This window comes from Limanda limanda, chromosome 18 (assembly GCF_963576545.1).
Source record: "Limanda limanda chromosome 18, fLimLim1.1, whole genome shotgun sequence".
In the NCBI taxonomy this organism is placed as follows: domain Eukaryota; kingdom Metazoa; phylum Chordata; class Actinopteri; order Pleuronectiformes; family Pleuronectidae; genus Limanda; species Limanda limanda.
In genome coordinates, this window is record NC_083653.1 from 9,430,302 (window position 1) to 9,455,133 (window position 24,832).

Genomic DNA, 24,832 nt, shown 5'->3' on the forward strand with positions numbered 1-24,832 from the left:
TAAAGGGGTGAGTATATTTTGTGTGAATCTGTAGCCTACTATCTTTTTGTATATGTGTATGCGGATGTACAGAGTTTTCATTCTCGGCATTCCTCCCTCTGCATCCATAATTCAAATAGTATAGAGCGTGACAATGAATATTTAATTTGTCCCACAGAAACTCGCATTGATCAATGATTGCATTTTGTTACAGCAGTAATATCCCTTAAACCACTACAACATTCAAAGTATTGCTGTGGTGATGTACTTGAGCACAGGCCTCAAGTCTCCATCACGCCACTTCGTAAAATATAGCAAACATTTTTAGCTGTGCCGTCGTTCACACAGCGCTCTGCTGCCTCTTTCCTGTCATTTCAAGCATCACTTCCTGTTTTCCCAAGCTCATGTATTATGAAGCGCAGGAAGGGTTAATGTGTGTATGGTGGACTATAAATAAACCAGCAGAGGGAGCAGTGGCAGGGTGAATTATTTGGTGTTCCCGCAGGGCAGAAGAGCCTCCCGAGGTAAGTGTGGTTATCTGATGGAGGCAGGATTGAGGCAGGGACGTAGATGCTTTAATAAAGTGGCAAAATTAGAATTAGTTGAAATAGAGATTTGAATTAACATCAACGTGCTTATCAAACATGGCAAAGTACAGAATGTATTTAATTTAGTTAAAAGTGAAGCAAATTGTTGTCTTTTTGACAAATACATTTATATTTTATTAGAAAATACATGCTTCTCTCATACCCCCATCTGGTCTTTCTGACAGTCTCTCACATGTTTACAGGAAATAAGCATGCACAAAGTAGTAGTATGTCACAAAGCATTTATCTTTTTGTAAAATTCTTACACACCACACCTTCAAAGACAAATCACTACACACTTTCTCTTCCGCCATTACCATGCTCACTGTTGTATTCTGTTGAAATGCATATATGGAAATGCATAAATCACATCGAGGTGTGAAAACCACTTCTCTGTTCAATTCTTAATGTGTAGCCTTTATATTAGTATGGCAGTGCTCGCATCTCTCTGCACCGCGGCCCTTCAAATTGATTTTCCGTGTCTCCTGGCTCATGTGTTCCTCATGCCACATACTCTATGATGCACTATAGGGGGCAGGGCCATCCATAGATAACCTAGATATTCTCTTGTTGCCTCATTCATACCTGAAAAGGCCAGTAGTGCTTTCAAATCTTAAGGGATTCACTTGAAATTGATTAGACAGTTGCTGTTGAATCAGAGTGTCTCTAAAATCCAATATCAGTCCTACCTTTGTGCCTGTGTAGCTGTGTGTCTGCGCAGTTTGCATTTTCAAACAGGGTTTACCTATCTGTGCTTTTGTTAGTAACATTACCTGATAATATAAATGTTTTCTTTTTGTTTGTTGCTCAGGTCTCCCTGATGTTGTGCTGTGTGTCAGCCAATATGCTTTTCAGCCACATGACGACCCCCTTAAGTTTGGACAAATGGTTCGTCTTCTCACTATTCCTCCGATCTGGAACACCACACTCGTCATTCACTACACTGTTTTGTGACACATCTGCATCCATGAAAACTGTAGATTACAGTTTGGTTTTAGATACAGATTTGGGAGCAGTACACATTATCCACATAATTTTGCAAATGCTGCGTAGTCTTGCATAAGCATGTCAAAGAGAGAACAACATCAACTGTGAGTCTCATTGAGCTAAAGCCATGAAGATGGAAAATGTATTATCATATTTTCCCCAAATATATAAAAACACAGACCAATGTTTAATTTTTTTCAGTTTTATTGAAATAACTATGATTTCATCATTGAAGTCCTAACAAATATTGAGTTTTAATACTTAAGAAAAAATACATACTCAGGCACCTCTGTTATTTAGCACAGCAATGTAAAAATACACTGAAGACCCATGGTGGCGGTGGGAGGTGGGGTTGAAACATAACAGCGCCTGTGATCTGGGGGCATATTGTGTTCTATTTGGATGGTTTCCCTCAACAGGCTTCCCTCGTTACATTATTTACACCGATGCTAAACCTAATTGGTGGACAGTTTCTAGGATTTTCCTCTGTTGGAGGTGTTATATGACCTCGATACTGATTTTGGATCAGATCTGGGCTGATTCATCCGTAGAATTTGGTTACAGGGGACAAGTGAATCTCAGTGTAGGGGCAACAACTTTTAAATTGCCCTTTTTCTACATTTAGCTCTGCATGTGCAGTTATTTCTGTGTATTTGTGTCTTTCCGGCATCGCAGGCTAATTCCTCCGAGGTCCTGCGTCAGTACAATCTCTGCTTGCTGTACAGCCACATCGCCCTGTTGACCAGAACCCGTTCGTGCCAGCTGGAGGTGCCACCCAAGCCGCTACCTGTTGCTCGATGGAAACTTGTCCGCCCTCACAAGGAGTATAACATCACAGCTGAACCGCGGAGTGAGTGAGAGAGAGAGGAAATAAAAAACTGTTTGGAGAAAAAGAGGTGACAAAGGGGAAACCAGGAGGAGGATGCAGGGGAGGAAATCAAAGAAATAGAAAAGCACAAATGTGAATTTCATAAATAAACATGACTAGAAAGGAAGGTGAGAGTAAATGCAGGATATTTCGTACTCTACAGTTAAGAGGGCATCCAGTACCACATGTAGAAATGAAAATGGGAGGAGGATAGGTATAATTCTGTATCGTAAATAGCTGCTGGTTCCTGCATATCTGACATCAGCTGATCTCTTGGAGTGAATAACAGAAAAAGCAGTAAAAAGAGTTGGAGTGTGAAAAAGCAGCGCTGGCATGATGCATGAGGATTTGTTTTTTACATGTCTCTTTTCGCAGAGCCTCCTGTGTCCAAGCCAGTGCAGTTCATTGAGGTTGCCACTCCTTTTCTCTCCCACGGCTTGAAGACCAACGTTGGCTCCATCCCAGAATCGTACGTACACCGAGATGATGTAGAACTGAGAAATAAAACTTCTTTTCTGTTCTACTGCATGTTTAGCCTTTAGGCAACCTGTGCTCTGACCTCACCTGTGGAGGAATGATAGCCAGAAAACGGCTTCTCCTTTTCCTACCTTCACCAGGGCTATGACACACATCACAGCTTACAGCTTTGTTATGGTAGAAATGGTGTTCTGGTGTCATTTAACGTCTAGCATGCGGCACATATGACTCATTTGCAAATGATATAGTGTATTGCTGCTATATATGTTTCCATGAGATGAGGTGCGTGTATGGCATGATGATGATGACACGGTATGATGCATGTACTGTATGTGCACACGGCATGAATCTGTGTCTTTGTGTGTCAGAGAGGGTGCTCAACGGATGTGTTCCCATGGATCCCCTCTGGCGTGCATTGCAGAGAGAGAGGAGACTGACTGCCGAGACGGCCCTGAGCCTGTTGTTGCTGAACGCACCCCAAGCCCACCAAACAACGATGTCAACATAACGGTACAAAGAATCCCTGTCTGCTGGACAAGAATTCATTTATTCCTCTACAATGTGTTACAGATAATTTTGTCGTTCAACATAGGACCTTAATTAATTTAGTTTACCCCTAGCCATTTCCATAGCACCACCATTTCCCCCAAAAATATGATAGTAGAAGCTGTCTGCAAAATTGTATTGCCTCTTCTTGTTAATTTAAGGCTTAATATTTGTTCATATGCCCCTCTGTCTAGATAACAGTAGCTCTGTATGTCACTGAAAACGAGGCTGCCATCCCCCAGTCTCAAAGTCACTTTTGTTGTCTCCCAGCCAGGCCACCACTGACCAGGGGCACATCTGCACTAAAGAGAGAGCCAGTGACGGCAGGGAGATGAGATGGGGTGGGGTGGGGTGGGGTGCTGGGGATCAGAGCAGCAGTGGATAGACACAGAGACGAGGATAGAAACAAAGACAGAGGAATAAAGCGGGGGTGGGGGGGGAGGTATGGTCAACTGTACTGAATAAGAAAGGAGGGGGGGACTAAAAAATGGAAAGAAAGTGATGAAGGGAGATGAAAGCGGAGCAAGAAACTGAGGAATGGGAAAAAGGGAATCTCTGGTGTGTGGTGGCGGTGAAGGGGGCGCGTGGGTTTCATACAGGAAGAGGTCGTGTACTGCACTGATGAAAAAAGGAGTGCAATTAGATGGTGAGCCATCAGTGTCTGCATCTCCTGGGGGGTTCATTATTACACTTCACTCCTAGCATACAGAGGGAAAAAATTGAGTTCATATTAATCGCCCTCTTGTGTAACTGTGACCAGTTATAGAGCGCTTAGGCTAGGGCAGTACGGCCAAGCTAATTTGATGTGCCGCTTATTGTGTGTGCACGTGGACTCGTGTGGATTCGGTTTGTGTATGTGGGCCACATCTAAACCGCACATGTGTTACCACTCCGCGAGCACGTGGTGCGTCACATGCCGAGGGGACTGTACATTAAGAGAGTCTTTGCTGTCTTGAACCCCCCCCCTCCCTCTGTTGTCTGTCAGTGCTGGACAACAGACTCAACCTCTGTGTTGCTCAGAGAAATTAAAAAGGTTGCGTCACATGATCTCGCTTATACCCTCAATGGTCAACTCACTCAACTATAATGTGGGTTAACGCACTGGATCCTGTAGTAAGAGTGCAGTTTGAACCTCTGATATCCTGGGAATGTGGTTAATCACTAAAGCCCCTCAAATGGTTCACTTATGCCACATAAACAAATATCATTGAGTCTAGTTGGTTCTTGTGGCTGTCAATTGTGGACGGACACATGTATTTTTAGGGTACACTTTATGTGAAAATGTGAAATGTGGAGAGTGAAAAGACTTAACTCTGGCTGTGTAGAAAAGCCCCAGCTTTAATTCAATGATTTCTGGACCCAAGTGCTGACGAACACACAAAGGCTGGTAGTTACACTGAAAATTGTTTTAATTAAAGAGAACTGGCTTGTATGCAGACAGGGGAAAAGAACTCCAAACTGTGGTAATCCAACAAGCTGGGATATATAAAGGTGAAAACTTGTGAACAATGAAGGAAACTAAACCGTCAAGTGAAGGAAATGCAGAGTTTGAATACTCTACCGAGGAGAAGACAGAGTTACAGAGGTGTCACAAAAACAAAGACAGAATGTAAAGCACAACAATCCAAGACGCACATAGAAAGTAACCCCTAAAAAATCAAACAGGAAATTTAAGCATAGAGTTCAGGCATAAATTCACTAAAGGGGCAGATTGGTGACGGCCCCATTAAAAAGTGGGATTAATGAATTGTGGCCTCTCAACCCATGACTGTGATTTGATCTGAGGGAAAAAAAGAACTTCCTCCTCGGAAACAGCAGCTTAAAATCTCTGGAGTCTTGTGTGTAAGAGCGATCAGTCTGTGTCTTCTCACTGTGTAGCAGGTAAAACGAGCAATGGAATAGAATAGCACGCTGTGGGCGGACGTGACAAACCATGCCTTGGAGCTTAGTGCAAAGTTTTCTGCACTCTGGTGAACACACACAGACGCGTACGTATTGTGTTGCACGAAAATGTCTATACTGGTGGAGAGGAGGTCAAGTGTGCCTCCCAATCACAGTGCCTCTTCCCGTCTGGGTCTCTGGGTACTTAGTCAAATAAGTGGTGACTCACACGTGTACACAAACACACACACACACACACACACACACACACACAGAGAATCATTCTGACTCATCTGAGAGTCTTGGTAGGGGTTGCTTTGAAGTTTCACGGCAGAAAAGCCATGATTTTTATTCAGAGCTGAGTAAACTGTATGACACTTGTCAGGATTTTTCCTCGAGGGAGCATTGTTAGAAAAACGTAAAACTTCTAGGAGGGACCCAAAGAAAGTTAAGCTTGTTGATGCAGTTGCTCGACAATCCAGCTTCGTTACGAAAGCAGCAGTAACCCAGACCACATCGCGTCCAGCTTTACTCTGACAGAACTATATGGTATTTGAGGGATTTGATAATGAGCTTTATTTCTGTGTTGTCTCAGGCAGATGAGCATGGAATCAGAGCTGTTGAATAATTCCCCCTCTAAGAGAAATAAGACGCGAAAGATCATAATAACTCCTCATCTGTCACTGGCGGTGGAAGTTAATCAGAGCGGGTTATCCCTGGTCATGGTTTTAGCAGAGGAGGAGTAGGAGGAGCAGCCCCTGTCACATTAACCCGTGTCTCGTGTCCTGTGGTGTTCGGCAAAGAATGGCGCGACACCACAGCTGGTGTGGAATCACTCGAGGGTGGAGGGATATCTCTGGCACTGTTGCTCAGTAACTCACTTTTTATGCCTCTCTCTCTCTCTCTCTCTGTGTCCCTCCAGGTTATTGCAGAGGACGGGGAGAAGGGCGTCGATGACATCTCTACTGGTAAAAGCTGTTCCTCTGCAAAGCTGGGCCCATCATTCATGTTTAAAGCAATCTGTACCATATCTTTACACAAGATCGCCTTAGCCCAGTTCAAATATTTGCAATGGCGTACGTTCATTGAATGTAGCAAAGTACTTAAGGATCGGTGGACTTGAACAGCATCTGTGCAGGATAGTCCAACTAATTTGATTCGAAGAATTTGCCTCTCTCCTCCACTCCCTCCATCTCCGTCTCTCTCCATGAGTCCATCGGTTGGCCAAGACGCTTTGAAGAAGACGGGACTGAAATCATGCCTTATGACAACCGGCCAATTCCCTGCCTTCTCCCTGCCCCCGTTTAGTTGCTTAGTAACACCTGCAGTTTGAGCGAGCAGACCACCATTGCTCAGCAGCAGAGACGCTGGCCTTCACTGCCTCAGCTTTCTGATCAGACTCTCACTTTGAGTCGAGCTCGGGGGCAGAGCAAATGTGTGTGTGTGTGTGTGTGTGTTTGTGTGTGTGTTTGTGTGTGTGTTTTTGGTTGAGTGTGTGTCTGTGTGCATATGTCTATGCCTCTGCTCTGTATGCATTGAGATGGTGGGAGTCAGTGAGTGGGAGTATGGATGTGCGTGTGCGCTTACACTATGCCATTATGTGGGAGTGTGGCCATTTCTACCCACTGTGTTTAAGATAACGATTTGAGTCTAGGATAACTTGCTATGAGTCACAAGAGGAAAGGCATTTCGTTACTCACAGCTTTTTGAGGTGGAGGATTTCACTGGCAATTTCAACATCAATTTTTCTGTTGAAAAGCACCAGTCGATTCGCATTCTTCTCAGCGTGATAAGGACATGTTCAAGTTGCTGCAGATTTGTATTAGCAGTACTGATTAATTTGAAATACCTATTTATTTTTAATCCGACTCCAGAGGAACCCATAAATGGAGAGGAGCCTGTAACTGAAGAGGTCTTAGTTCCTGTCCTCCCCCTCTTACAGAAGTTCTGGATGGACCTTGATGACTTTGCTGAATGCTTTCAGTGAGAGACACACACAGACACAAATCTGCACCTACACACTGAAACATGCTGTGTCAATAGATAAAGCAACACAGTAGTCCTGAAAATAGATTGGCTGAGGTGCCTAAAAACATTATGTGGTCAATATTAATAATAGCTTTTATTGCCTAAGTGTAAAAATAACCTGCATTCTTTTCTTTTTTTCTTCCAGGAATCTGTTTGTGTTCCATAAACCTCACCTGTACACTCGTCACGTCCTCAAATCTCATTTTAAGGTACAGCACGTGTCACAAAACAACCCAGTGATTTGTTTCTTCCAGTGCTGATACTCTTTTAGCTTTCCATTCTATGAAAGTGTTTTGCCTCAATCTCGTTTGCATTTGACATGTTGCCGTTAACTTAACTCTTGTCTGCAGAGCAACGTCGTGCCCAGAAGTGCAACAGTTAGCAGCTCCTCGGTATCGTCATCACAGTCTCAAATCTCCGCAGCCCCCTCTGTGATGTCAGATTTTACAAGCCCAGAAGTACGAACATGCAAACACACAAAAACACACACAGGCATGTATTACATAATTTGCTATGTGGGACTCAAGCTTACCTTGTTCACGGCCAATCTTTATAACTTCAAGTGTTTTTGTCGAACTACTACAGTATGTCCAAGGTCAAGATTGAGCCTTCATGATGATGTCCTGTTTTGGCATAAAGTAGACAAAGCTATTAATTCAGTGGAAGCAACTAATGTCAACTCAATTTGAAAGTATGTGCTAGTACTGATTCTGGACATGATTAGTCTCTCTACCTCTTCTCTCGTCTCTCTTTTTCTGCACCTACAGCATATTTGTACCCTCACTTGTCTTTATCTGTCTTCCTCATTGGCCGAAGAAAAAATTGTTCCACAACATTTTTCAAACTTAGCCTCTCCTATGTGTGTGTTTCCGACCTAGTGTCCAGAGGTGCGAGGCACTCACTACCTGTGTTTGGACAGCATGCAACCTTCGCATATCCTCATAAACTTCTCAGTTCTGCTTCTCTGGGGACTTACAGCTGAGGAGAGTAAGGATTTATCTACACTTGCACACACACACACACACACACACACATGCACGCACAATGATAGAGATACTGGAATACCAAAGGATTGTCTGATAGTCCATAAAGAGCTTCTCTCCAGTCTTCAACAGAGAGTCTTACAAATCAATATTCATAAAACCAGTGCAATTAATTAACATGATCTACTGTGTTTGTCACATTTGATTATAGTATGTGATCAATAACACAGTTTCACTCCCCTCTGCAACACTTTTTAGAAAAGGAAATATCAGCAACGTGTACACCTGGAGTTCTCATCACCCAGCCGCACTCCTGGAAGAGTGCACAGTCTCAGCTGCCTGTTCTCACCATCAAAACCACCTCGTCCAAGGCAGCCATGCTTGACTTACCCCCAGGGTAGGACTCCATTGATTCTTTACTCCTACATTCAAAATCTGTGATTTAGATTTAGACCTATACGTTACAAACCATTTTATATATTATACTTGCACAATTCAATTTTAAAGTAATTTGGCATCCTTATATGCAAATGCAGTGCTTATAAATACTCAATATCTTATCTCATGCATATATCCAAACAAAATGTTATCCTTTCTCTAATTGCCACACTCACAAATACACCTCAGCACCCTTGAGAACTTCCTATGAAAGAAATTAATGTAAAAGCATTTCACTATTGCTGTGGACTTTGCAGCTATGCAGAGATCTAGGGGCCCATGAAGTTAAAGTTAGCAGCGGCGATCTGCCTCCCTCAGATGCTCTAAAAAGCAGTAAAACGCATCTGTCCTAGTCTCTATTAATGGGTGCTACTTGGCCTAGAAGCGGAGGGCCTAGTTTCTGGGGTCAGGTGCAGGTATGCAGCAGTGCAATTACCACTGAGCCATAATCACACACATAGCACTCAACTTATCGTGCCCATATGCCCCATAGAACACTCAGAGAGATAATGGCCGATATGTCCATGCTGTTGGGGAGCAATCATTTTGTAAACACTTTAACACTTCATGTGCCTTTCTGAGCCCATCTCTACTGCACTGGCCTGTGAAGTGTTTGTTTGTCTCTGCTATAATGCCCCTTCCTTCTTTATTATTCTGTCCTTCCTTTATTCTTTCATTTCTTCCTGTACTCTTCACCCTTTTTCTCTCTCTCATCCCTTTCCCCCCTGGATGCCGTCCTTTTCTTCTTCAGTTGCTCTGCTTCAGTGCTCATCCATCTAGTTAGACTAGCGATGGCTGAATTATGTAAAGCTAATGGGGGCCGAGCAAGTGGGGGTTCCACTCTCTCATGTCCGTCCAAGCCTTGTGAGCTGGGCTTGGCACTTGGCGTGGAGGACATTAGGCTGCAGTTCCTCTGACTGTTTGACCCGCTCACCATTCCGTGACACAAAATTCCATTATTTAGACTAGAAAGGGATTAGATTCAGTGGAATGCATTTGCGATCTGAGTGCACTGTGGTGGTGGGTAAAGGGAGGCCTTCATCATATCACTAATTTCTTGTATTTCTATCACTTAAACTACTGGTTGAAATGCCTTTGACAAAGAATGACAACTAGACTTATAGTTTCTTTAGAGGATAACACACACAAAGAAGGTCGAATACAGTTTCTTGAGTAATTAATGTGCAGTGAACCTAAATCACTTGTGTGCTTGTTTTTAAAATGCTCCGTTTACTCTCTGTCCCCTGTAGGCGGCATGTGTTGTCCTTCCACATTAAGGCAGCACTGGGCTACAATGTCCACCTGTGCACCAATACACCATTCATCTTTGGGGATGAAGAAACCGTGATGTCATATCTTACCAAGGTGAGCAGGCCTGGTAGTTATCAGTTGACAGAGATAGTGATTTAATTAGAGGCTGACGACAAGAGGCAGTTTTTGTTAATATATTTTCAAACTCTGGACAAATCTGTGGATTGCAAGTTTCGGCTTAAAAGTTCACCACAGTTAAAACAAACATTCCATAATTTATATCTTGTTTATTTCTGTCTAGGCTCACAAACCTATTAGAATATACTTTGCTGTCTTAATCTGGACATGTGTTCAATCAAGGAATTTGCATTTATTTGTATTCATTAGATATACAGATGTCTGTTGATAGATATGAAAAAAAAACACCTCATTGTGAAACACACATTACAAAAGACACAAAACCAGAGAGACTTTCTTTTGTCCCAGTATTTGTTTTCCTGAATGTATAATTGAACAATAGATGTTCTTTCAGGTTCAAATTTGTGTTTATGTGGATGCTTTTATCATCCAGCACATTTTACAGGCTTGTAGCAAATTTCCTTTAAACTTCCCTGACGTGTTCCACTAGCGTAATTCAATGAAGTATTCTGTTGTTGTGGGCTTGCTGCTTCGCTCTTCCATTTCATTTGCATCCCATTTCATTTGCAGTAAATAAAGATATAAAATAGATGCTTCACCACTGCCTTCCATACTTAAACAGGAAAGTGCTCGTTTCAGCGACATGGATACGGCCCTCCTGCGAGCCCTGGGCAGAGTGGTGACGTCCTTCGGTAATAGGCACAAGCGGTCGGATCCAGGAAGAGCCCTACTGGAGACTCATCAGCCGCTAAACATCATCACCCGCCGGGAAAAAGATGAGCACCTAAAGGTAGCTTGCTAATTCACAGTTGTACTTTCGATTTTGAGAATAGCTCACCCTACTTTATATCTTGGTAATTTATTGACGTCTACAGCCATATAAATACATGTTGGGTATTTTAAGCCCAGATAGAAAAATCTAATCGAAATACAGCATATACTGTAGCTTCAAAGTGTGTGTGTGTGTGTTTGTTTCAGGTGTTTAACTCTGCAGTTTACCACATGCTGTGTGTGGCTCTGGGGAGGAAGCTGGTTGCAGAGGAACGGTTTGCTGTTATGGGCCTCACCGCTGACCCTTATCTCTTTAACCATGGCTGCACAGAGGACTCCCCTGCATGTAGGTGCCATTTATATGTTGAGGAATATTTAGATGTTGCCTAATTCATGTTATTTGTCACAGCAGTTTTTGCAAGTTGTGCCAACTAAATATGCAACATCACTCATCATTCCCCACTTATAATGAATGTAACTGCTTAATGTATCAGGTCACAGAGGGGTATGTCAATCCCATTTATAGTGTGTTGAAATAAGTGAATCGACTGAAAGGGACATTTTTATTTTTTATTTTTGCGCAGACTTCTCTTGACTTCTGTTATTATTTAAAGTTTTCAGACTTATATATAAAAACCTATTTGTTGTCAAGTTTTTGATTTGAACTGTAAGTTGAAATGATCTTAACACTTCTAAATATCATCTAAAAGCTGGCTTACGTTGAATGCTATTTCACAGTTGTCCTAATTGTGTTTTACCGCTGTTACATTGCTGTTAAGTATATGCAGAGTCAGAGCCTCCAGAAAACTGGAGAGACAGGCAGCCCTCGATCGAGGAGGTTGAAGCAGCCACTGTTCTGCAAGCCCGATACAGAGGAAACGTGGTGCGAGGAGTCCTCAAAGCCATAAAGCCTGGTAAACACGCTAATAGAAAATATTTCTATTTAACTATATGATCAGATTTCAATCTTATCTTTCATCTGTGATGTCATTTGAGGTCGTTTTCTTCTTTAGTGCATTATCTGATGTGTGGTTGTCACATCTGCAACAGGTTAAATGAGCTAACTTAGAGTAGAAATACAATAACAATGTCTGTGTTTCATATGGTGATATTATTAGTATTATCTACACACAAACAAAAACACACACACACAAAACACCTTCTGCTTCTTACATTCACTGTTTGATTTAGCCTGATGGCATTTATTGAGCCTCTGAGCAGAGGCACAAATATGTATTGATGAGACTGCCACTCTTACTAATACACCCTGACAGATGAGGGATGGCCACAGAGGGGATACACACATGTAGGAAACGCTCGCACACACACACGTAAACACGCACACAACATTCCTGCATCAACAGCCATATCTCTCAATAGTGACAGCACGTGAAAGATAAGGAGACAAGACACTGTCGGAAAGATTGAGAGAATAAATACAGGAAAAGCAGCTTTTTCTCTCAGTTTGTTTATCCCTCTTGCTTTGGAATCATGTTTTCTTTTTGATTCTTGTACTTACACCTTGCACCGTTGTTTGTTGAATCCAGTGGAGACACTGGACGTCACACATTGCCCAGACATTGTCTATTTTTTGCCGGGGCTCGAAGCGATCTACGCCTTCTCCAGGAACAACAGATGACACTGACGCCCTCTGAATAACTTTCACATATGGAGCATTTGCATAAAACGGTGCTGATCTATAGCATGCATGTCGGCTTTTGCCTTATTTTTCATGGCCAGAAAATGTGATCCAAAGATACCGGATATCCCCAATATCCACATCATTACAGAGCCCATCTGCTTCTGTTGCTGGTTATGCAGAATTAGTATGAGTGCCCACACACACAGGAGAAATAGCTCGACTTGAATGAAAGAAACCTGTTATAGTTAAGTTCTCTCTAATTTTTTTCATTCACTTGTCAGAGCACTTTGTACTTTCAGAGTGCCACTTAGGGAAACGGCAGAAACACCAATCTCGTTTTAAAAACTCTTTCAACCTGCACTTTTAGAAAAGCTTTTTATAACATTTGAAGTAAGAACTAATCTTATTAACACCGAAAGTCAAATGCGCTGTTCAACCAGAATCTCGATATATCTTTCTTCCTCCTCAATACTCTAGTCTTATTGTTCTCCCCCCCTCTTTTATTTCTACCTTGCTCCCTTTCTGTCTCTTTTAAGTTGCCCTCTTGTCATCATAAAAATGATAGGAGATCTCATCACTCTGACGGTAGCCTTGGCCATTCCAATGGCTGTGTCAATTTTGGAAAGTGGCCATTTGAAAGGAGAAAACTGAGGGAGAGGATGGAGGGTGTTTCAGAGGGAGGATATGAGGACACCTATGCCACATGTCGGATGTGAAAACATTTATCTTTCAGCTGTCTCTTCAGAGCGTTCCTCTCAGTTACATGCAAACACACATGCACACCCATGAACACATCGTACAAACATCATCTATCAAATCGTCATTCCTGTCACAGCTGTAACATGTTTTTTGGGATGAGTGTGAATAATCCCTTTCTCCTCTCGCTGAATTAGACAAAAATGCATTTTGCTCGTCAGTGAGAGAGAATTTCCAACCTACCTTGAACAAATCGGATTCTATCCAGGTGGAAATGACTTCCCCGAATTGTGCTTCTTTAATTGTTTGTGTGTGTGTGTGCTTTTGTCATTCAGGCACGAAGGAGAACCTCAGTGTTGCAAAGATCCTTTCAGGCATGTGGACGAAGGTTAGGGCGCATACAGATGAAAATGCAAAATTTCTGCTACGGTATGTGAAACATGCCTATCGTAAAAAAGGCATGATTGGAATGACTCTGATGACTAATATGTTGATTTTGGATCTTTATACCATGCACCTTGTTAACATAGCACATTATGGTTCAGACGCGTCATTATCTGGGAGAATATCCTTCAGAATCCTGCGCCAGTGCTTTGTACATCGTATGGCATCAGTTTAGCCTCCCTGTTGCACCACATGCCCAGAATCTGCTCTCTCTCCTGGTTGTGGCGGCCTGTGGCGGCCAGGCAGGGAGCATTTTCCACATTGTGTTCCATCTTTTCCCAGTGGTACCATCTGCTGTTTATCCTCTCCTCGTTCCAATCGGCTAGCAGCGTCTGCTGAATGACCTGCTGCCTGGGGAAGTACTGTATGTGTGCGCACGAGCATTCCGAGCATAGTTAATGTCTGCGTGGAGGGTAGGGCGGGGGTTTGTTGGGTGTTGTGAGCCTGACAGAAACTGACAGAAACATCCACTTCAGCCAAAGTTCATGCTGCGATGTGAAGTGCATACTACATAGTCTCCTTCAATGTCGTCTTTTTTATTTTTATTTCAATCATAATGAGCCTCATCCGAGTTATGTTTTCTCCTAAATGTTTGTGTAAATTATAGCAGAGATTGTGTCATGGTCTTCTCCTAAAATACGTGTTTCTAAAAGTGCTGTCTCCTGTGTTTCCTGCACAGGGATATAATTGACCACCACCACTCTAAAGGGAACGAGATGCTCTATCCGTGTCAGGGGGATGAATGGACGAAACTCTCCTACGCTGATTATTCTGTGTCTGTTCAAGACACGAGCAACTCCTGGATCCTGGTTTTCAGGTTAGAAAACGTTGTAACTTAAAGGTTGAGGCTTGTCAGTGAAACATCTGGATGAATCCAGGAATAAATGGCTGATGTCCACCTCTCACCAGAGGTCATAACGTTGCCTTTGAGCCATGCGCTCAGCTCTGATTAAGCTTATATCAGGAAAATGTCTGTTTGTATAACACAGAGTTCCTGAACTTTAACAAAAACTGTGGGAAGGAAATAATGTTATTGTATATCTTGTTTCTTTCATGTGAAGAGAGGTTTTCCTAATTCCTAAGAAGATGCTGCTGGTAACGAAGATTTACTCCCCGATCCCTAATTGTCTGCTGCACGTCATAGATAATGACACAGGAGAGGAGCTGGACAACAAACTAGCAACTCGTGTCTATCAACCCAACAAGGTCGGTGGATCCTATCAACACTTGCACTTTGGTTGCTTTCGTGTATTAGGCATATTCTCTTTGTACATTCTGCAAAACTGGGTAAATATATATTTATATATAAGTAGGATTGTTTCCTGTCTTACTTAACCAATCACTGGGTTCAAGTTTTAAATTTCTCCTTGTTAGAATGTCTTCCACAATCCCTCTGTAATAGAAAATATTTTGATTTCTTAATCCATCTGTATCTGTCATTCCAGCTTGGCTACACCTTTGTAGCAGAGGCTGTCATACCTGAATTGCCCCCTGCTGGTGTCAATTGGAAGTTGCGCCTGATTAGCTCAAGGGAACCTCTCCCAAAACTGGCCCGGGAGGCTCCACTCAACAATTTCTCAGTGAAGGAAATCCGGGATTATTACATTCCCAATGATGAAAACAACATATGTCGGTAAGAGAAATATAAAATACATAGTTTATTGAGAGTCTACATCAAATTTTCATCATAGGATTAATACTTTTCAATTTAAATTTCTTGGGCTGAATTTGTGTCATTAAATATATCAATTATTTACACTACTGTATATGAGATGTTTTATCATTTGACACAAGGTGTAACAAGCAAAGAGAGCATATCTTACTAAAGCCGTCAAGGAGCTGTTGAAACAGACCCATTTCCTCAGCTCAGAACAACATAAAGACTAATGGTGCCCACAGTCATTTGAGATGTTTCCATAGTTACCTTGTTCAGGTGAAAGAAGACGTCCAGGGAACAGTTCAGATCCAGACATCCTCGCCAGACGTATTTATACATCTGGCGATTCTGTACAAGGAGAAGGAGGTGGCCAGCAAAACAGGGAAAGGCCACGTGGTCCTCCCTGTCGTCTGGTTCCTGGTCGACAAAGGTAAGCAGTCATTCGGTTTTTGGAAATCGAAATTAACTTAATCAGTGAATCCCTTCATGGCAAAAGAATTGTCAGTCTGCTTCTGATCTCCATGTTGGGAAATGTATAGACTCTATTTTAATGTGAGAATCTTCATAATTCAACATTCTGCTTAATACTTTCACCAACATCAATATAGTTGAATTGACTATTTCAGGTATTAATGAACATGCTTGTTGCTCTATTAGCCTAATGAACAGTAAATGATGGCAGGGAGTAAATCTACAACACACAATAGCTCTTTAAAACCTGCCACTCAATCTAATTACTGCTTTTCTGTTGATTTCCATTAGTCGTACGCTGACACAAAGCTGTTCACTCCTGTCCCGTTTCACATATGGCCTCTTGGTTTATCATCTCTCTCTCTCTAGTTACAGATGAGATGGAGCAGGAGCAGATGAGAAGCCCCGCCCAGGAGGAGGGAGTCAAAGAGGTAGACGCTCCCCCACAAAAAGCTGAGAAACAGGACTCATTGTCTCACCAGCCTCACACAGAGACTATGGTATCACTGACAACTGTCTGTGTGCTCTCTGCTGTTGTTAGTCAAACACTTCACCGATCTCACTCTCGCACACACACGCACACACAAACAGACATCCCATTTTCTCTCCTGTCACCCACTTTCTTTCTCTCTGTGTTCATATCAATTTTTCACTCCAAGATACACATAACGCCTTTTTTTTGCAGGCATGCGCGTGCACACACCCACACACGAAGAACTTACTCACACCCACACACAGCTTCTCACACAAGACAAAATTTGCTGGAGGAGGTGTGGTTTTGTTGTTACTGTCTACACTTGTCAGGGAGCAGGGATTTGTGCATGATTTATGAGTCACTCTATTGTCTGAAGGTCTTATATCTAACAGACCTGTTGTCATTTGTTTGTCTATTGCCAAAGTATATAGCAGGCACTATCATCATTGAAAAAAACTCCCCACACACTGGCTGCATTGTTCACTTATGTAAAAACAGACTTGGTTTTAGTTTTTTTTGTCACTGATACATGTGGAGAAAAAGCAACTATTTTAAAAGTCCTTCAGCTGCTGCTCTAACCTTATGAATAACCACAATTAATCTCATGATACCGCGGTGAATTGAGCTTTTTCTAACACTTTGCATGTGCTACAAATTCAGTCCTTTTTTGAGGAAGATGAATCTCTCCTCTGAAGTGACACACCAATGTAGTGGCATCAATAGTGATGAGACGGATCATGTCAGATCTCACAGATCAGCGGCAGGCCACAATAAACAGCTATCGATCAGGACTAGAAACATTGATCAAGACTTAGAGCGAAGGGCCAGTGATTAAAGCTCTGTTCTGCACCACAGGGACACACTGCAGACATATTGATGCACACTCATTATGGATGAAGTCTCCTATAGTGTATACATAATACATTATAACACAAACTACATCGATTAAAAAAAAAGGATTCGGCTGTATTGCAACCATGGACTATACAAAGCATATACTATATATAAAAGCTATAATTGGCTGGTTTTTATAGCATGCGTCTCTCTGCATTAGTTTGACTCTCACCTTGGACTGCGGTCTGAGTTCTGTCTTCTTTGCTCAGTGTGATGGATGTAGGAGTTACCGCTCCTGATATAATCTTGGCTAACAAGCCCACTGCCTCGTCTCCCTTTGTGCCAAGCATGTGCTTCTGTCAACGAGGGCAGAGAACAGCAAACACAAAATGTAATGTTCTTCTTTAAGATCCCTGAGTCTCTCTCTGAATCATCAGCATTTTGCAGCTGTATGTTCACAAATAGCACCCATCACATGTCGGCTTTCAGCTCAACGTGCCGTACTCCACGTTCCTCATGCTCTCTGTGTCTATGGTGTGTTTTAAAGTGTAATGAAGAAGTTTGTCCGTTGACTTTGCTTGTCTGTGTTTTCGCAGGATCAGACGTATGTGGTGCAGGCAGAGGTACTTCATAAGAGCTGGGATTTGGATGAAGCTCAGTTGGATTTTGTCAATCACCTCAGCGAATTGCATAAGATTGAGATGAGAGGTACATACTCAAGACAAATGCTACATCAACAACATCTCAATCAATCTTGATCTGAACATCAAAACTAAGTCTAAACATGCACCATGTATGGATGAGACATCTCCATATAATTGCCGGTTTTATCCTTTTTTATTATTGCTTGTTTTGTTTTTTTACTCTGCTTATGTATGTTTTACGTGTGAAATGTGGTATATACTCAGTAGGCAGTGTCAGAGGCCAAGGCTGTTTCTTTCCTTTGCTCCCGCCAGCCAGGGGTCTGTAATCACAGGCCTAATGAAAGCCAAATGAATACAACTGCTTTCGCAGATCAGAGTGGGAGATCTTGTGCCGATTGGTTGTTTGGCTGAGGCGCTAATCCTGTCCTCTGCCCCCATCTCTGCTGCACTGCCTTTAATCACGCTGCACAAATTAGATCGATTGAAAAAATCACGGCTTTGAAATTTTGCAGAAGCCCCTTAAAAATTCTGAGGGGACGAATTAATTGCGTCGCGGGTGGAGGTTGATGTGAAAAAGGTGCTGCATGCTTGACAATTTGCATGATTGCCTGAAGAGAGAAAGCCCAGCCGGCTGTCGCTGAATCCTCATTCGCTTTTTCTCTATTGCTCCTGACAATGGTTCTCGTATTTACCCGTCCTGTTTGCATGGCATGAAATCTGCAGATGATGTATGTGTGTGGCTTTTTGTGGCATGCATGAATGTTCAAGCCAGATATTACATGATTTTGACTACAGAGCTAAACCCACCGAGCTATTTATTCCAGTAATGGTCACTTGCGTGCATTTTCTCTTCATAGATTTGTGAGCTTGTGAAGGTTGTGTGCGCAGATTTGTCCGTGTGTGTACGTACGTGCAGGCCAATGTCCACATGGGTCTTCTGTGGGGTTTTTTTCCGATGAGCTTGTGGAAGTGGGTCGATGGGAAGTCAAATGAAGTTGGCTCTTGCCCCCTGGTGCCCTGGGAAATATCTCAGCAGGAAAGTGAATTAATTTCACCCAGTTTAACTCTGTCTCAGTGGTGAGGCTGTGCCCTTGATCATGCTCCCTACATGCTACATGGATGCACACAATCACTACATGCCACGCCAAGCTTTGAGACCACTTTAACAAGCTGTTTAACAAGCTGCAGTCCAAACACTGTACTGCACATGTTTCAAGCGTGCACATGTATGCATCTCCGCTTTAAACCCCAGTAAATACACCATTAAACCAGTCAGATTTCGTTTTCATTCTCCTGTCGACCTCCATGTTGTCAATAACTGTGGTAATACGAGAGCACAGTTGTAGTTACCAAACTGCATGAAAATTAGTTTTCAATAAATCCCAAATTACAGCTGCACTCATTGATATTTAGATCCAATTTGAGCGTTGAATTTTTCTGTATGACTTGAGATAAGAGTAACTCAATGAGCGTGCACCAAAGCTGCTCGGGCAGAATGAGAGGGTGACAGCTAAATGATGGATTATTATGCCTTTCTGTATCAGAGAAGTGAGACTCAGAGTTGATGCTTCATCTGTGCAGAGGACTGGTTCTCATCTTCTGCTGTAAAGTACAACAGTGCCATCTAGCACACAAACAAACACACAACACATGCAGAGGGTTCTACTCAGGTTGGATAAACTACTGAGGTTATTTCTGAAGATGGTTCTATGAATGGATGTGGAATGAATTGTCGAGGTTTTTAAGCCTTTTATACTACAATTAGATAATTATCAAAACATGCCAAACTTATGGGAGTCTCTTCATTTTACACAAATGTTAAGTTATATGCTCCTCAAAACATTTCCTTGATTTCAGAATTCTAAGAATGAAAGAGTCGTCTTTTGAAACCTTCTTTTTCAATTGAATATTTATGATAACAGTGCTTCTACATTTCGTATTCAACAGCAGATTTCCAGTAGTACAAAGCAGTTTTTGTAGATGACAATAGAAAAGTGAGTTTACCTAATTTCTTCTTTTTGCTAAATGTAGCTAACAAGAACTACGTGAAGCGTGGGCCCAGCACGCCCAGCACGCCCAAAGGCCACCGCAAAGCCGAAGTGGAAAAGGACAAGGGGAAGCCGTGTGCCGCGTCCAAAGCTTGCCCCAAGCAGGAAACGGTGAGACATCACTTCAGCACTGTGACGCACAACAAAACAAAACACCACAACATGGCCAGCTATAAATTAGAAACAACATCTATAGATAGGTATTAAATAAATATAATATAAGGTTCACTTATACTCAATTATGTTGCAGCGTGGGCAAATTCAACAGACGAAATGCACTCAAAACATACTCTTAACTTACGCCCACATGTATTTTCCACAGTCCTGTCATGTTTGGAAAAGGTACAGTGGTTGTTGTCTCATAAAAACTCAACAACAATAAGCGAAGATAGTATTTGTAACCCTTTTTGAGCTCAGGAGGTTTAGGCACTTTCAGTGAAGTGCATATTAAACTCCTCGTCACAAATTGCCATCCGCACCAAAATAACAAGGTTGTTGTTGAACTCAGTTTCTGGAACCTCTGTTGCAATATTTATTATAGTTTATTTCATCAGCCAGGTCAGTATTTACATATTTGGTTGACTCTGCTGTAAGTGAACTCTGAAATGTTAAGAGGACAAAGTGACCTTATCAGACTTCCTACAGCTGCCAAGACGACCTGCATGTATTTACACTGAGTAGGAGACAGTCGTTTTAAAACGCCCTGTAATCGTGTGGCCTGTGATTCTCAGTGTAACAGACATGGTTTGATAAATGTCTGAATCACATCGGATGCCTTTTATTCTCCACAGCTCTACATGTCAAACTCTAAACACAATGAAATCTGCAAGGGACATTCGAATACTGGTCGCTTTCAGTAAATTTCCATTTCGAATATTTATTCCAGCATCGGCAGCGCAACACTGCTGAAGGTAGAGGACATAATGATTTCTGAGGAAAGAAAGTAAAAAAACCTTTCTGCTATTTACAATAAAGACAAAAGAGATGAACAGGACCTATAATGTAATCCTATGTCTGTCTGTCTGTCCGTGAGCCAGACTGTCTGAGCTGCTCATTGAAAGAGACATCATCATAATGCATTGTGGAACAGTGACCTTCAGCTAGGACATGATTGTGTGCCTGAGAATGTGCATTATGTATTGAGTCTGAGCTTTGTGCTGCCTGTGTGTGTGTCCCTGTGCAGAGCGTTGACCTGACTAAGCCGCACTGGACGCTGCGTGTGGTCAGCGACGAGAGTCAAGCGGAGAGCGTGGAGGTGAAGAAGGACACAGCGAGAGTGGACCAGATTCAATTCATTAAAAGAGCCTGGGAGATCACGGAGCCCGGCCGCTCTGCCAAGGTAACATGGAGTTTGAAACGGAGATTCACTGTGACCCCTTCACATCTTTACGACCCTTTTCCCATTTATTGGATCTCCTGTAGAAATGTGAAAAGTAAAGTTTGGAAAAATGTATTTAGAAACGATTTTTAGTCATGAGATCTGAAGTTCTTTTCAATAAAGAACTTGTCTTTATTTATACTGTATATGCACCACAAACAGAATTCGTCACTGTCTTTCTAGGCTCACCAGTCTCGTCTCGACTTTCTAAAAGAAGAACAACTTCAACAAGAACAACTTCAAAAAGAAGAAGCAGAAGCCGAAGAGCTCGGTACTAAACTCACACGTGTGTATTTCAGCACTCACTGTTGTGATTGTCACATGCAGTTTGAAATTAAGCCATTTTAATAATCGTTTCTTTTACAGCTTCTCCCACATCTGGTTCTCCCACCTCTCCAGCCAAACAGAAGCAGGCTACCCCCTTCACCTTTACCCAAATGGACTACACGCCCTTTATCAGGTGCTCTACTGCTTTCTCACCCTTTCTCTCTTTCTTTACATTGATTTCACTACCTACTTTATTTGGCCAGCACGTGGATAAAATTGCTGCACCACGATGGCTGCTTGGGTACCGTTCTATAACGGACCTGAGTTGAGCCTGGCACGCAGCAGCAGGACAAACCTGCCAAGAGAGCTGGCAGGACGACTGATGGTCATTGGCACCAGCTTCCTGTCTCAATTCTCCTCTCAACAAGTCTGTTGGCACACTGAAGGATCTTTTTTTAATCACAGCTTCGTTGCTTGTACTTGATGAAACAACAGCAAAAGTTTGTCGCTGCGACTGCTCTTGTCTCCTTCTTGTGTCTGTTCACTCTTTACAAATATGAAACAAAAAGATTTATAGCCCAAAACTACATATATATATATTTTGTATCTGTCATCTAGAAGCTGTAGTAAGAACAGTTATTTTTTTGGTCCTTTGCTTGTTCCTTTATATAAACAGACCTCAGTTCCGCTTGTTCCAACAGACACATTAGTTTCTGTGCTCAAAGGCCAGAGTTGGATAACAATACATAAAGAGCCAAAACAGATATGCAGTGTGCGGTCCAGTTGCCTAAGGTAGCAGTTGAATCACTTTGTTTGCCTGAATTAAGCCTGAGCTGAAAGGCCTGACTCCACTAGACCCGGGGTTTCTTGTGTCCCTCTTCATGTATGTATATGTTCACAATGCATGTCTCTATGTGGTTGGACATACCAGCATCCTGCTCCCCATCAGCAGATTGGTTTTGTCCGTAACCTTTGCTCCCATCAGTGCTGTGAACAGCAGTGTAACAAGACTATACACTTTCCCTGACCTGAGAGGGCAATGACTCCAGAGGATGGGGATGAATCTGATGTATAGACCTGTAAACACCAGACAGGGGCTACGTTGAGAAAAAAAATAGACCACAATTTTATTTTATCCTAGCTCAAATATTTTCAACCTCTAGAACAAATCTCACAATGTAATGTATAAAAAAAATCGTATCCTTAATATTTGAAGGTGTTAAATAGCGCTCCCAAATTATAAACAACTGTCTGATGCTGTGTCTTCCTCGGTGGTGTTATCTGCGTTCTGCTTCAGGCCCAAATTCTGCTACATCATCACGAGCCCTGCGGCATTGCACTGCAGCGACTCCACCATATAACCGGACCCCAATTAGCAATATCACTCGGAGCAGCATTTTTATTGGACAGTTATCTAAACAGGGAATGAATAACATCTTGAACATGAATACAGGATTATTATATTTTCCTTTGTGACACATGTGAAGTGTCGGCTTGTGACATTTGTCGGCGAGTGTTCAGAAGGGAAGAGTCTCCCTCCTCAGCCCCCCCCCCCCCCCCCGAGTCTCCCATTACTCTCCCTCTGTCCGTCCCTCTCCATGATAAATGAGGTGATATTTGGGTCTGGTAATTAGAGAGCTATTTCAGGACCCCAACGAGCCCGTCTCTCCAATGAGATGTGCTCCTCACCCATCACCTCTCCACCCGCTCCTGGTGTGGGTGTGTTTGTGTGTGTTTTTGTCCACACGTGGGTCCGGCTCCAGCCGCTAATGGCTGCTTGCGCTGTGACCTGCTATCCGAGGAAGAGCGAGAGATCCCGAGGTGTAGTCTATTAGAGGAGTCTGCAAAACAACTCTGTCTCACAAAGACACACTGCAGGGCACGTGATAGCTTCACACACACAGACACACACAGACACACACAGACACACATACATGCGCTATCTTTCCAGCATTAGCACACATGTTGTTACGCACAGTGATAGAGTGGGAACATGACAGTGTTCATTACCCAAATGAACTCTCATCATCACCTGTAGCGGCCTCGCCTCTTGATTAAGGTCAGCTCAGGAAATGGGAAGTCACATTTAACGCTGGTAATCTCCTGTTGACCCCCCGTGTAGGTGTGTGTGTGTCTTGTGTGTGTGTGTGTGTGTGTGTGTTTAAACGCACACACCTTGACTGCCTCGCAAAGTTTTTTTCCTCCATCTTTGTCTGCTCCTGTCTGCCTTGGCATGCACAAACAAACACACAAATAAATTACATTTTAGGCACACAATCTTTCCAGGGAAATACCCACATGCGGTGTTTCTAATCAAATCCCAATAGATTTCACAGATATCAATCTAGATACACAACTTGGGATATGAGATAAGGCATGGAACTGAGTTTATCATTTCCTCTGCCCGTCTCTGCACTTATCTGCCGCATTTCCATTTTTATTTGCTCTGCCTGTGTCAACATTGTCGCTTGTTCCATCTCAGAAAAAAATTGTCTGTTAAATCTGCAACCTGGTGGAATTTGATGAGATGTACAATAGTTTGAGATGACAATTTAACTCTCAAAATATCCCTTTTACAACTCGATAAACATTTGCAATTTGCATGACGCTGTATCTTTTTTGAAAAACTCTTGAGCTTTTTAACTATCCAATATTAACATCCTCGTAAGAAATTATTTCAAATATAATGACAAAAAACCCTTCATAGTAGGATTAAACTCATTGTATTGAGTCCTTTTGTATGATCGTAGATGCCACAAAGAGTTTCCCGTGCTGATGGACAAAAAGATTGAGAAGAGGGAGGAGAAGTTGCGCCTAGAAAAGATCCAGAGCTACCGCTTGGTTCGAGAAAACATTCGGGCACAACGAGAGCAGCAGGAGTTCGACAGGAAGGAGCTCATGACAAGCCAGCTGGAGACATATGACAACATGCAGGTTGGTGAAATAGTAGATGTGGTCAACACTAATGAGCATCTTTGTCCCTCACAGTGTGATAGCGTCTTTGTGTCAGATCCCTGTCCCACTGGTTAAACATGACTCTGCACTGTCTCTCTCTCTTTGCTTCTCTCCCCTTTCTCCAGGCGCTCTTGTGGCAGCGGCGTAAGAAATTTCTCAACGCTTGCAAGGCCTTCAGCAGCCGTCTGATGGCGGCCGTGAAAAAGGAACGAGAGGAGAAACAAGCGCTGGAGGAGGCCCAGCACGCCGTCCAGGAAAAAACAAACCCCGCCTCCGCTTCCTCCAAGAATTCGAACAAAAGTACCAAGAAATCTGGCAAGAAGAAATGACGGACATTGGCACCGGCCTCCTGTCTCAGTTCTCCTCTCAACAAGTCTGTTCGTGCAC

General features: G+C 42.6%; 1 protein-coding gene across 1 annotated transcript in view; it reads left to right on the top strand.

Annotated features, from left to right (window-relative positions):
• adgb (androglobin) overlaps positions 1–24,774 on the top strand; it is a 33,344-nt gene extending 8,570 nt beyond the window's left edge. Inside the window, exons 9-35 of the mRNA XM_061092040.1 lie at positions 1,378–1,454; positions 2,229–2,403; positions 2,797–2,890; positions 3,267–3,408; positions 6,248–6,299; positions 7,218–7,308; positions 7,499–7,562; positions 7,704–7,745; positions 8,232–8,340; positions 8,595–8,733; positions 10,025–10,139; positions 10,786–10,953; positions 11,142–11,280; positions 11,714–11,848; positions 13,608–13,701; positions 14,396–14,533; positions 14,778–14,922; positions 15,162–15,349; positions 15,637–15,803; positions 16,220–16,344; positions 17,750–17,861; positions 19,829–19,956; positions 21,029–21,184; positions 21,407–21,494; positions 21,590–21,683; positions 24,241–24,424; positions 24,571–24,774. Coding sequence (XP_060948023.1) covers positions 1,378–1,454; positions 2,229–2,403; positions 2,797–2,890; positions 3,267–3,408; positions 6,248–6,299; positions 7,218–7,308; positions 7,499–7,562; positions 7,704–7,745; positions 8,232–8,340; positions 8,595–8,733; positions 10,025–10,139; positions 10,786–10,953; positions 11,142–11,280; positions 11,714–11,848; positions 13,608–13,701; positions 14,396–14,533; positions 14,778–14,922; positions 15,162–15,349; positions 15,637–15,803; positions 16,220–16,344; positions 17,750–17,861; positions 19,829–19,956; positions 21,029–21,184; positions 21,407–21,494; positions 21,590–21,683; positions 24,241–24,424; positions 24,571–24,774 — 3,365 coding nt within the window. The remainder of the gene's footprint in view (positions 1–1,377; positions 1,455–2,228; positions 2,404–2,796; positions 2,891–3,266; positions 3,409–6,247; positions 6,300–7,217; positions 7,309–7,498; positions 7,563–7,703; positions 7,746–8,231; positions 8,341–8,594; positions 8,734–10,024; positions 10,140–10,785; positions 10,954–11,141; positions 11,281–11,713; positions 11,849–13,607; positions 13,702–14,395; positions 14,534–14,777; positions 14,923–15,161; positions 15,350–15,636; positions 15,804–16,219; positions 16,345–17,749; positions 17,862–19,828; positions 19,957–21,028; positions 21,185–21,406; positions 21,495–21,589; positions 21,684–24,240; positions 24,425–24,570) is intronic.
• Positions 24,775–24,832: the final 58 nt, after the last annotated feature.